General features: G+C 46.4%; 1 protein-coding gene across 1 annotated transcript in view; it reads left to right on the top strand.

The window, feature by feature from the left end:
• LOC121879932 (protein groucho-like) overlaps positions 1 to 11,693 on the top strand; it is a 75,909-nt gene extending 64,216 nt beyond the window's left edge. The window contains exons 12-15 of the mRNA XM_042386750.1: positions 3,323 to 3,583; positions 3,853 to 3,938; positions 4,136 to 5,009; positions 6,972 to 11,693. Coding sequence (XP_042242684.1) covers positions 3,323 to 3,583; positions 3,853 to 3,938; positions 4,136 to 5,009; positions 6,972 to 7,079 — 1,329 coding nt within the window. The 3' untranslated portion in view covers positions 7,080 to 11,693. The remainder of the gene's footprint in view (positions 1 to 3,322; positions 3,584 to 3,852; positions 3,939 to 4,135; positions 5,010 to 6,971) is intronic.
• The last annotated feature ends 2,280 nt before the right edge of the window (positions 11,694 to 13,973 follow it).

Consider the following 13,973-nt stretch of genomic DNA (forward strand, 5'->3'; position numbering starts at 1 on the left):
GTGTGTGAGGTAGAGGTGTAGTGATTATGTAGTGGGTGGTGATACGCAATGTAAGTGTGTAATAATATGTACTAGATGCACCTAAGGCCTTCGGTAACACACACACACACACACACACACATACATACACACACGTACACACCGCTCCCTAACATCCCACGTGGTCAGTCGATGCAATTTGGTGTGTGTGTGTGTGTGTGTGTGTGTGTGTGTGTGTGTGTGTGTGTGTGTGTGTGTGTGATAGTCAGCCACCTAAAGACGCAATGCTCCTCAAAGTTTATCTCATTTCTTCACCGCATTGTTTATTTACACAGGTGAAATTGAAACCGTTTATTTACCTGGAGAAAAAATAATATTAAAAACGATAACGAAGTGAGTAAACAATATTTTGCCATAAACAACAACAATATTTTGCCATAAACAACAGCAGTCTTCCCATCAACATCCAGCGCCTCAGGCTAATTAGAATTCTATTTACCTGTACTGTACCTTACGTTCCTCGCCAGGTGAACACTATACAGTTTATCATAGTGGCAGGAAACGGCCTTCTCTTACCTCACTACACCAAAGCACTACACTATACTACACCATACACTACACTACACCATACACTACACTACACCATACACTACACCTCTAGTTGCGTCAAATATATATATGTATCCCTGTACCGGTAACCTACTGCTCGAGCCGACAGTTGGTCAAGCCTTAACCCCTCACAGCTCCCTCACACAACCTCCCTACTCTCTCCCTACCCTCCCTACCTTCTCCCTTCCCTTCCTCTCCACCTCCTGGTTTCCTTTGATACACCCTTCCAACACTCCCCCGCCTCCCCCCATTACACACACACACACACACACACACTCTCTCTCTTCTTGCTACACCTACACTATTTTCTTGCTACACCTCACCATCACGACTACTACACCTCACCATCACGACTACTACTACTACTACAGGCACTTAGTAGGTTTCGTCATTATGTTGGTATTGTATAAAACTGGGAGGGGGGGGGGGCAGTAACCACCTTTGCTCAACACCTGCTGCTTAACAACACCTACACTCACCCACGAACCACCACCCACTTCCCGTCACCCAACACCTGTCCACCTGTCTGCCTCTGTCCGACCCCCTACTACCACCACAGTTACCGCCATCCATCCTTGTCACCCAAAACCTACCACACACCACCCACTTCACACACCACCTACATCCACTTCACACCACCCACCCACACATATCCACATCTACCACACACACATCCACTACCCACATCTATCCACATATATCTAGACCGTCACCCACAAAGCTGGTTAGAACTGCACACAATTTAGTGGTTTGGAGACGAGAGAAGAGAGAGGTCTGTCTGTGTCTGTGTGTGTCAGTCAAGGAGTTAAGCTGTGTCACCTAAACTACCACACCACACTACTGTAAGCAGCAACCACTCATTGTCTGGTCTAAACTTGTTGAATAATGGTTACTCACCCCACGACCTGACCAACCATGGGGAAGGGGGTTAAACTGATGGTATTAACCCTATTTAAAGACTTTCCTTTTATCACTGCATCGTTCCCTAGTAAAAACAAAATAGCAGCAGGGTTTAAAATGACAATAGTGGGAGTAGTAGTGCTAGTAAGTTATGCTATTAGTAAGCTTCTGCTATTTATAAGACCACACACTGTTGAGTTGTAGACATCAATGGTAGAATGTTGGTGGTGGGAGAATGTTATTGGCACCTGCAGTTGTTCTCTTCACTACAGTAGTAACTCCTCCCGCACGCCCACGCCGCCCACCCACCCACCCATCCGCTTCTATTGTAGATTAAGTCGCTTGGTGGTTCATGGTGAGGGGGGTTTTTGGAAGGTGTCCGCCCCCCCCCCCCTCGCTTGTGAGTGAGGAGGGCGGGGCAGGGAGAGGTGGGGTGGGTAGGAGTATTGTTTGTATTATTATGAGTTAGGAGAGAGAAATTGATGGGGGGGTGAGGGGGTGTGGCTGGCTAGACTAGGGGGTGGGTAGAGGATAGTAAGGTTGGGGACGAGAATAAGGAGGAAGAGAGTTTAGGCAGAAGACTTTGGAGGAATTGAGAATGAAGGGTGGAGGTGGGAGGTGGAGGGAGGGAGGGGTGGGAGGGAGGAGGGGGAGGTGGAGGTAGGGAGTATGGGAGGTGGAGGGAGGGAGGGGAGTAGGAGGTGGGAGGGAGGGAGGGAGGTGGAGGGAGGGAGGGAGGGAGGGGTGGGTGGAGGTAGGGGAGTATGGGAGGTGGAGGGAGGGAGTATGGGAGGGAGGTAGGGGAGTGTGGGAGGGTGGAGGTAGGGGAGGTGGGGAGGTGGGAGGGAGGGAGGGAAGGTGGAGGTAGGGAGGGAGGTGGAGGGAGGGAGGAGGGAGGTGGAGGAGGGGAGGTGTGGGAGCCGGCAGTCATTAGTTACCCAAGAGGACACCCATCCTCGCATCTTTACTCAAGAATAACTAACTCAATATATTTTTCATCCTGGGGCACACTACAATACCCGGTGTGTTGTGTGTGGATCATTCTCAAGTGATTAACGACCTTACACGTCATGGTAGTTAGCGTGGAAATAACTAAGATGAACTAGGTGGTGGGTGTTACTGCCGGCTGGTGAGGAGGACGAGAGACAGCCTGATGAGATACCCACCCAGCCAGACAACCTCCCTTATCAGTGAGGGTAGTTGAGGGGGGGGGGGCACCTTGATGGTAGTGCCTGTCATGCCCCGACTCGACCCACCTCTTCTTCCATCACTCACCAATAATCTTATCTGTTTGATGGGGAAAAAAACACACACACACAAAAGTCTCGTTTATTGTTTACTTTTGGCCTTTGTGTGTTTTACAGCCTTATCATTTTCTGTATTAGGACTGAGGGCTGTGTTGGGGGCTGGTGAGGGCTGGGTGTGAGGGCTGGGCGGGTGTAGGTAGAGAGCATCTCGCTGGGGCACTTGTATAGTTTTACCGTCGGCATTTAAATTCCTTGTCTCATTATGCCTGCCTGCCCCCCCCACCACACTGTCTTGTACTCCTCACCTCACCCAGATGTTTGGTTGGTCCTTGTAACAGTGTGACCTGCATGGTGTGTTACAAACTTATCGCTGGACTTGTCTTGATTGATCTTAACCACCCAAACATTATACTGTATAAGCTAGAGATATGGTGAATAATGTTGTGTGTGTGTTTGTGTAGACCTCGTGCGTGAGGGAATCAGGTGCCCACCGCTGAGTGTCGATGTTTATTTTTTTTTTCTCTGCCTGTGTTGTTGTGGATCCGCCCCTCATTTTGTTTTGTTTGTTTTTGTTCTGTGTTTTGCAGGGTGACCCTCGTTCCACCCCCACGTCCAAGTCTGGTGGGGGGAGCGGCGCCCCCTCCGCGCCCCCTGGCTCCTCCGGTGTGAAGCCCCCCGGGGTCCTCCCTGGGGGTGCCGGGCCGTCCCCTCACTTTCCCCCTTCCCCCTACCTGCCCCCCGGCGCTGCTGGGCCCCGACCTGACCTGCCCCCGGGCCCGCCCCGTCCTGACCTCCCGCCCTCTGCCGCCTACCCCCCAGGACACGCTAACAACTACCTCCGGCCGCCGGTAAGTGTAGCACACCCTCGCCCAGACCCCCGCCACTTGTTCACACCTACACCCACAATAGCCTCTGTTGCCGTACCTTCCCTCGTCTCTATAGTGGCCATAAGAAGCACCTCCTCACCTGCACAGCTTATACTCTATATTTTAGCTTCTTGCTTGTTTTGTATACTGCACCACTAACTGCTTGTGTGATAGTACAGTGTGTGTGTATGTTAGTTGTGTCCACTCCCTAGTTGGTAGTGAGTGACAATGCTACATTGGTCTCCCCGCAGGTCACTGGCTACGACCCCCACAGCGGTGTCAGGGTTCCGCCGCTCGCCTCCAATGGCATTCCCACTAATGGTTCTGCTGGCAAGCCGTAAGTATTTCTGCTCCTCAAGTGCATGACCCTATATTGATGTGTAAACAGTTTATTCCGTCAGAAAAATAGATAGTGGACAATAATAACAATATTAACGTGGCTGAGACAATTGAGAGCCTCAACTCTCTTAGTGGCACCTGATATATACTGTCCATACAATTATGTCACGTTAATACTTTTTTCCGTTTATCTAGGGCCTACAGCTTTCATGTAAACGGCGAGGGTCAGCTAGCGCCGGTGCCGTTCCCCTCGGATGCGTTGCTGGCGCCGGGGATCCCGCGGCACGCGCGACAGATCAACACGCTGCACCACGGCGAGGTGGTGTGTGCCGTCACCATCAGCAACCCCACCAAGTACGTCTACACGGGTGGCAAGGGCTGTGTCAAGGTGTGGGACATCAGCCAGCCTGGGTCTAAGTCCCCCGTTTCCCAACTAGACTGCTTACAGCGAGACAACTATATCCGATCTGTCAAACTTCTGCCGGACATGCGCACCCTTATTGTGGGCGGGGAGGCGTCCACCCTTAGCATTTGGGATCTGGCTACACCTACTCCCAGGATCAAGGCTGAGTTGATATCTTCTGCGCCAGCGTGTTACGCCCTAGCCATAAGCCCGGACTCAAAGGTGTGCTTCAGCTGTTGCAGTGATGGCAACATTGCCGTGTGGGACCTGCACAACCAGACTCTGGTGCGACAGTTCCAGGGACACACCGACGGCGCCTCCTGCATCGACATCTCTCCCGACGGCACCAAGTTGTGGACGGGCGGCCTCGACAACACCGTCAGGTCATGGGACCTACGCGAGGGTCGTCAGCTGCAACAACACGACTTCACGAGTCAGATCTTCTCGCTGGGTTACTGCCCCACCGGGGAGTGGCTCGCCGTGGGTATGGAGAGCTCCAACGTGGAAGTTCTGCACGTCAACAAACCAGACAAGTATCAGCTCCACCTGCACGAGTCTTGTGTTCTCTCCCTCAAGTTTGCCAACGCGGGGAAGTGGTTCGTGTCTACTGGCAAGGACAACTTGCTCAACGCCTGGCGCACACCTTACGGCGCCTCCATCTTCCAGGTAATTCATCACCATGTTGTAGCAATAGCCTCTCTACCTTTCAACATGTATATATAAACTTGTACTCTCACTTATCATGATGCCACTGACTTAATACATCAGTAAACGTTCAACAGAAGCGGCTTCCTCTCCCCAGTAATAGGTCCTGTAATATAAGTACACATTAACACAGGTGGTCTCCCTACACCACTACACAGTAAGATAACACAGTAAGGTAACACACGTAACACAGGTCTCCTTCCCTACACCACTACACAGTAAGATAACACACGTAACACAGTAAGGTAGCACACGTAACACAGTAAGGTAACACAGGTAACACACGTAACATTAAGGTAACACACGTAACACAGTAAGGTAACACACGTAACACAGTAAGGTAGCACACGTAACACAGTAAGGTAACACAGGTAACACACGTAACATTAAGGTAACACACGTAACACAGTAAGGTAACACACGTAAGACAGTAAGGTAACACAGGTAACACAGTAAGGTAACACAGGTAACACAGTAAGGTAATACACCATAACACAGGTCTCCTTCCCTACACCACTACACAGTAAAGTAACACACGTAACACAGTAAGGTAACACACGTTACACAGTAAGGTAACACACCATAACACAGGTCTCCTTCCCTACACCACTACACAGTAAAGTAACACATAACACAGTGGTAACAAGTAACACACGTAACAGTAAGTAACACACGTTACACAGTAAGGTAACACACCATAACAGGTCTCTCCTTCCTACACCACTACAGTAAAGTAACACACGTAACACAGTAAGGTAAACAGGTAACACACGTAACAGTAAGGTAACACACGTTACACAGTAAGGTAACACACCATAACACAGGTCTTCCCTACACCACTACACAGTAAGTAACACGTAACACAGTAAGGTAAACACAGGTAAACACACGTAACAGTAAGTAACACGTTACACAGTAAGGTAAACACACCATAACATGTCTCCTTCCCTACACCACTACACAGTAAAGTAACACACGTACACAGTAAGGTAACACAGGTAACTGCACAGTAAGGTACACACGTTACACAGTAAGGTAACACACGTTAACACAGTAAGGTAACACACATGCACACAGTAAGGTAACACACGTAACACAAGGTAACACGTAACACAGTAAGGATACAAGTAACACAGTAAGGTAAACACAGTAAGGTAAACACACACGTAACACAGTAAGGTAACAATGTAACACAGTAAGGATACACGTAACACAGTAACACACGTAAGGTAACACGTAACACAGGTAACATGTAACAGTAAGGTAACACACAGTAAGGTAACATAACACAGTAAGGGTAACACAGTGGAGTAACGTAACACAGTAAGGTAAAATTAACAAGTAACACAGTAACACACGTAACACAGTAACAAGGTAACACACACAGGTAACACAGTAAGGTAACACGTAAAACAGTAAGTAACACAGTAAGGTACAGGTAACACAGTAAGGTAACACGTAAAACAGTAAGGGTAACACAGTAAGGTAACATAACACAGTAAGGTAACAAGTAACACAGTAAGGTAAACACACGTAACACAGTAAGTAAACACGTAACACAAGGTAACACAGTAAATGAGTAAACACGTAACACAGTAAGGTAAACACGTAACACAGTAAGATAACACACGTAACACAGTAAGGTAACACACGTAACACAGTAAGGTAACACAGTAACACACGTAACACAGTAAGGTAACACAGGTAACACACGTAACACAGTAAGGTAACACAGGTAACACACGTAACACAGTAAGGTAACACACGTAACACAGTAAGGTAACACACGTAACACAGTAAGGTAACACGTAACACAGTAAGGTAACACACGTAACACAGTTAGGTAACACACGTAACACAGTAAGGTAACACGTAACACAGTAAGGTAACACACCATAACACATGTGGTCTTCTTCCCAACAGTCGAAGGAGTCGTCGTCGGTGCTGAGCTGTGACATCTCTGCCGACGACAAGTACATCGTGACGGGTTCAGGGGACAAGAAGGCTACCGTCTACGAGGTCATCTACTAAAAATGGCAATGTCTTGAAATTGTTGAACTAACCCCACTATTCTGAGTGACAGTGTCAAGTGGTGTCATGAGCAAATGCTTGACAACTGACACCGAATTAGGACACACATGCATGTCAAGAGGATGTGTTGGGTAGCTGTGCAGGACATGGTGCGTGTACAGGTGCCGGGCGTGTCCCAAGTGATAAGCATCAATATTAATATGTATAAAAGGAAGCAAAGTATGCGATGAAAGAGCGAGTCAGGTGGTGGAAGAAACTGCCATTTGAGTTTGTGTTGCGGACAGGGGGGTAAGAAGTGGCTCGTGGCCGGATTAAGACCTCCTCCTTGGATAATGGCCAGCAGCAAAAACTTGGTCCGCCTCGAGTAGTGAGTGAGGCGTGATGGTGTTAGGGAGGTACTGTAGTGTGAAGTATAGCCGGACAGCCTCGGTGGATAATTTTAGTAGGTCTCTTAAGTCACCTATTTTAGTTGTCCTTGTCCGTTTTAGAGCCATTTTAGGTTCTATAGTTAATTTGTCTCGATTAATAAGAGATATCCTGTGTAAAGTATTATTCCCAAGGTCTTGCTCATAAAAAGGCAGCGGATAGTTGCCGATTCATAACTTGACCGAGGCTGTGAGAATCCTGAAGGTCGCGTTTTTAACTCTTTCCACTCGTAACTTTGGCTGTCCTGTTGGTCATAGTAGCCAGCTCTCTCTCTCTCTCCTCCTTCTCTTGTTGGCGGGCGACTAACGTTCTCTCCCGTGGGCCGTGTTTACTAATACTGTCTTGGACTTACTGGATACTGAATACTATAAATCTATATTGATCTTTGGAACATTAGAGAAATAATTAAATCACTATGACGGGGGGTATGGCGGCATCTTTAAGTGGGTAACGTGGTTCTTTTTACGGTCCAGGGATATAAATTATGTTGCTGGAGATATTTCCTTGTAAGATGGCATGATGAGAAAGATTAAGATATATATTTTCGTACATTGGGATAAAAATAAGTAAATCGCCCAAATTTTACCTCTTGTAACACTTCCAGGTATCCTTATCTCCTCTTATCTCCTGTTCCTCTTTATCAATGTCTCTTCTTTATCTTGTCATCTTGCTACGTCGTTAGTCTCCCCCCCCCCCTACAGTAGTTAATGGGGAGAGGGTGTACACTTACTGTCATTAGTTAACTCAAACGAAGGTCCAAGTCCCCTAAAGAAGGTGTAATTTGAATGGTCAGTTACCCAGTCAAAGTAAAATTATGATAATTTATTGGTCACTTGTGTAACATGAGGGCCGGGTGAGAGAGAGAGACTGCTCGTTGGCCTGGTGTGGCCCGGGTGAGAGAGAGACTGCTCGTTGGCCTGGTGTGGCCCGGGTGAGAGAGAGACTGCTCGTTGGCTTGGTGTGGCCCGGGTGAGAGAGGTGGCCCCCTGAGACACAGCTGCGACACGCGTCCCTCACTTGTGCTTCGGAAATATTATTATTCCAGTATTTTTTCTTGTGGTGCTGTTTTAACATACAAAGGAGACTCAGTAATTCCGTAAACCATCAAGTTGTTTTTTGTGGTTAGTGGTGTTGACCCGGCCGGGCCGTGGCCTTTATTGTCAGCTAGGAGCTTGATGCTCGCGCCTTTACACCACCAGTTAAGTTGCATAATGGTACTATAAATGTCTTGTCGTGTTAATATGCCTGAGTAACTTTACACTGGTTGTTGGCCTGACACCACAATAGGAATGACTGCCGGTTATATACTTTTATTTCAAGTTTTCCTTCCGTTTTGGGGCAGCACGATTAACAAGTCATCTGTGGAAGATCAACCTGATCTCTCTGAGATGTGGCGAGGAGCAAGGAACCATATGTGAATTATGAACAGTATTAAGGTCGTCACTCGGCCAGAGTTGCTGTCACTGGGTGTTGCCTCAGCGTAAGCTCCTTAACACGTACAAAGGAATGGATGCAGGTAATGCGCACTGAGGCGTCTGGGAGGTTAGGTGTTGTGTATTCCTGGTCAGGCAGATGATTTTTTTCATTACTATTGTGAAAACTTTGACGTGATAGAGATACTCGCTGCTATGCCTTAACAGAAAAGTGCAAGAAAAGTTTGGTTTAGTATTATGTGCAGTGCAGTATGTAGCGTGTCGGAGCTGGCAGTGAAGCTGATTACAGCCCCTCGGTCAACACTACCACACCTAACACCTGGCGCACGTTGTCATGTACAGACCTTGCAAATGTTTTTATTAAACGAGAAATTGTTCTTTTAATTTTGTGGGGGGGCAAGGAATTTAAAGCCGTAATTTATGATGTTGTCAGACGGCGCCTGTAGTTGGGTGTTGTGGTGTAGGTGAGGCTGGGTGTTGTGGTTGGCTGGTCAAGAGTGGGGATTAATGTTGTTTAACACGAGAAATATCATAAAGTACAAAGCATGGTTATGTTTAGTGGATGCCTGAAGTACTAAGGAAGATAATGGTTTACTAGGCGTCACTGTTCTGTGTAGCGTTGTATAGAGTTGTCTTGAGTATACAGTATTATATTATGGTTTAGTGTAACAAATTGAGAATGTTGGGAGTTTTGAACACAGCCGAGAAGCAACAAGTGTTTGGTTATTGTAATCGTTTGTTTATGTCAAGACGAGTGAAGTGTTCAGTATTTGTTGCAGGGAGGCCGGCCGCCGTATGATGAGCTCACAACTAGGACAGATGTGAAGAAAGCCCCCACCTGTTGCTCTCCCCACATGTTCAATGTAGTGTGGGGAAAGTGGCGTGTGGGTGTTAGACTCTCAAAGTACATGTGGCGTTGTGTGTGGGCGTTAAGGGTGCTTGACCTCCGCTTCACACCAACGTTACCCGAACAGTGTTTTACAAGTTTCCTTGATGTGAGTTTGCCATACAGCAATATCTTTTTTTTTTACTGGTCTATAAATTTTAAATTGCACAACTGGTTAAAATTATACAAGTTTGAGCTCTCACTACTGCTGGTGAGGGTGACAGCCTGGGCGGGGCGGGGCGCGTCTCGTGTACCTGGCCAGAACACTTATTTTTATTATCACGTGTTATATACGTAACTACTGAGACTTCCGCCAGCTACACGAGACGTCCCCCACGCGACTCGGGGCTTCTTGCAGGATATTAATGAAGTCATCCTCAGCGGGAATTATTGGCTGTTTGTTTTAAGAAATCGTTAACATTTCCCCCCCAAATAGTCTTTCTCACCGAGACGGACTTATGTTTACCTCCGCCTAAGTATGTCTCATCATCAAGACATGTTGACTAGTATCTCTGTAAGGTCTTTATAACGATGACAGACATTTCCATGAGCATAAGGACACTTCAGTCCTTGTAAGGTGTTCCGGGTGTAGCGTGCCTCGCTTAATACATCTCTACTGTACATTATAACGTTGTCTTGGGCCAGTGTTCTATAACAGGTGTTAATAAAACAAAACGTGGAATTTAAAATCATGCAGAAATATGCCGCTTGAGAAAATGTGTAGGAAGCTGTGGTGGGTGGTAAGTGGACGTACATTGTGATAACCGATGGCCGCCTGGAGGTGGAGGCGCCGTGGCCCGCTGCCCGTGATACTTGTAAAGCTGATCAGGTCGGGCCAGGTCAGGTGGACACGTTGACCTCACGACAGTTACCATATACTTAACACCTCCTTGTTGCGAGGAACCTTGTAGCATAGGTTGGATCTACAAAACGGGTATATAAATAAACGGTAGTATTTCTCCAATGGAATTCCTCATAGACTCAGATGCACACATTTTTGCGGCACTGCGAGTAAGAATGGCCCACAAAACGCTACCTCAGGTTTAAGAGAATGAGCCGAGTGGAGGTATGGTTTAATGGTCATTTTGTCTTGCCGTGGCGGTTATCTTTGAGGCATTATGTAGGTAAACCTTAAAACTCCAGGCTGTAGACAGCTTCAGGTAAAGTGTCTTGGCAGGAACACACTTCAACTTATTCCCCATGACCATTTAGTTTATAACTGATCTTATTTTAAAACCAATTGACCATTTTTCAGCAGAAACCTGATCTCTTCAATTTTATAATAATCCTTTTTGTAATAGTTGAAACAAAATAATTAAGATGTAGTTATTTTATTTGTGTATTTTTGTGAGGTGTTGAGTTGTGGGGTTCATGTGTGACGTGGCTGGTGGTCCCTGGTAAGCCTTGTTCTCCAGGGACCCTTGTCTGTGATGGCCTCTTCACCCTGATGGCGGCGAGACTGTACACGTAACATTGTCGTGTTGGTGTTTGTTTACTACAGCTGTGGGCCCAGGCTGGGGCATTAAAACAAGAGGTCTCTGCCCAAACACACGAGGGGTCTTTTTCTTCTATATTAGAAGAATCATCATCCACGGGGCATAGTTCTCATGTTGACTGAGTACTGTTATGTACAGGTGTAATGAAGCACCAATTGGTCTTATTTGTAATTGCAAAACTACATTGCATAGTAGGAAGCCAAGAATTGTTGTGGTTTGCTTGTTGCCGTAACAGGCCCAGCTGTGTACACAACACATACACCAACAAGAGTCTCGCAGAAGTGTACAATTAGTGAATGTATTATGCCCTTTTCTCAACAATGAATAGTGCAACACCAATGTGTAAGAGATTTGCAATAAAACATAAAAGACATTAACAACTTTATTAACCTTCAATCACTGTATTTATGTTCATAATATCCCTGCGCTCCATCTCCTCCTCCATTACATCTGCCTGGCAGACAGTGAGGCCGTGGCAGCGGTGAACGAGGTGGGTGGTAAAGCCTGCCTGTCGTGCTTGGTAGGAGCCACCCACAGTGTCCTCAACACCCGGGAGGTGAACATGATGATGGTGGCCACACACTTGGCCTTCACCACACCATCTGTTCAGGTAAGTCTTGGGTGTGTCAGGTGACCAAGGTGTTAGTCTTGGGTGTGTCAGGTGACCAGGGTGTTAGTCTTGGCTGTGTCAGGTGACCAGGGTGTTAGTCTTGGCTGTGTCAGGTGACCAAGGTGTTAGTCTTGGCTGTGTCAGGTGACCAGGGTGTTAGTCTTGGCTGTGTCAGGTGACCAGGGTGTTAGTCTTGGCTGTGTCAGGTGACCAGGGTGTTAGTCTTGGCTGTGTCAGGTGACCAGGGTGTTAGTCTTGGCTGTGTCAGGTGACCAGGGGTGTTAGTCTTGGCTGTGTCAGGTGACCAGGGTGGGCTGTGTCAGGTGACCAGGGTGTTAGTCTTGGCTGTGTCAGGTGACCAGGGTGTTAGTCTTGCTGTCAGGTGACCAGGGTGTTAGTCTTGGCTGTGTCAGGTGACCAGGGTGTTAGTCTTGGCTGTGTCAGGTGACCAAGGTGTTAGTCTTGGCTGTGTCAGGTGACCAGGGTGTTAGTCTTGGCTGTGTCAGGTGACCAGGGTGTTAGTCTTGGCTGTGTCAGGTGACCAGGGTGTTAGTCTTGGCTGTGTCAGGTGACCAGGGTGTTAGTCTTGGCTGTGTCAGGTGACCAAGGTGTTAGTCTTGGCTGTGTCAGGTGACCAGGGTGTTAGTCTTGGCTGTGTCAGGTGACCAGGGTGTTAGTCTTGGCTGTGTCAGGTGACCAGGGTGTTAGTCTTGGCTGTGTCAGGTGACCAGGGTGTTAGTAGGTGAGGTACTAGGTGACAAGTCTTAAACCAGGGTGTTAGTCTTGGCTGTGTCAAGGTGACCAAGGTGTTAGACAATGTTAGAGGTGACCAGGGTGTTAGTCTTGGCTGTGTCAGGTGACCAAGGTGTTAGTCTTGGCTGTGTCAGGTGACCAGGGTGTTAGTCTTGGCTGTGTCAGGTGACCAGCCGATAAAACGGCTTTGATGGTAAAATAAAAGCAGGTACTGTAAATATAGTAGGTAATACAAGAAATATTAATACTTAGACAATAGATATTTTTTAAGCGATGATTTAAAGGAAGGGAGGTTTTCATCCACGGCTTAAGTAGTTTTAATAATTAATTTCTTTGTTGAGTACTGTATGTGTAAGCAATAGTTTGGGTCACTTTAGTAATGTGGTGACCAAAGAAGAAGACAAAAGGATGTTGTGTACAAGTTATGTCTATATTTGTTACCTGAGTTAAGTTAGCCTCGTCATAATTTATATAACAGAGCCACTATTCTCATGTACAATAAAATGAATTACAAATGCAAGTGTATAAATAACGCAACTGTTATCAATGTTTTATGTTGATTCATTCACAAGAAAATTTTATACTTCAAATAATCTTAAAATGTTTGGCCAGGTCACAAATAATGAAGCAAGCAGATAATATCTCAGTGTTCAATAAAGAACCGTTAAGGCGTCATCAATTCCCTCTCTCTGTCGTGAGTAAAATATTCATCGTGTCTCCGTTATACAGTGAACCATGAATAACAACATAACTATCATATATTTTACTTTTGCTTAAGTTATTGTATGTTATCCCTATTGCCTAGTTATCACCGTTTGTCTCAGTCTTCCCAACATACTCAGAAGTACATAATACAATACAGTATTGAGATTTGGGAACAAAATCGGCGTGATAAGAAATTTAATGTCAAACTATTCACCAAAAAGTGACCCTGACTACCAAAGGCGGCGACTGATTAGCGTTAGAAAATAATGAGCCAATAAAAGTAAAATTATTGAGATGTTATTTGGGATAAGTAATTATACAGATATCCAATTATTGATAAGATTAGATCTTTATTATGGTCAGAAGGTAAATTTGTCAAGGTGCTGTGCTGGGTGAGGACTGTCGTTGATTCACAAGCCACTGTAACTCTGGACTGTAATAACCAGTTGTTGGCAGTCTTCTTCTGGTTATTTACTCTGCTCACAACTTTAATCCATTAATGCCTATGTTAAGGTCTCAGATTCTTAACGCTTGGCTGTTCTCTTTTTTTGTCTGATTGTATCCACACCTCATAAACCTGTTGTC

The sequence above is a fragment of the Homarus americanus genome, unplaced genomic scaffold (genome assembly GCF_018991925.1).
Source record: "Homarus americanus isolate GMGI-L3 unplaced genomic scaffold, GMGI_Hamer_2.0 scaffold29478, whole genome shotgun sequence".
In the NCBI taxonomy this organism is placed as follows: Eukaryota; Metazoa; Arthropoda; class Malacostraca; order Decapoda; family Nephropidae; genus Homarus; species Homarus americanus.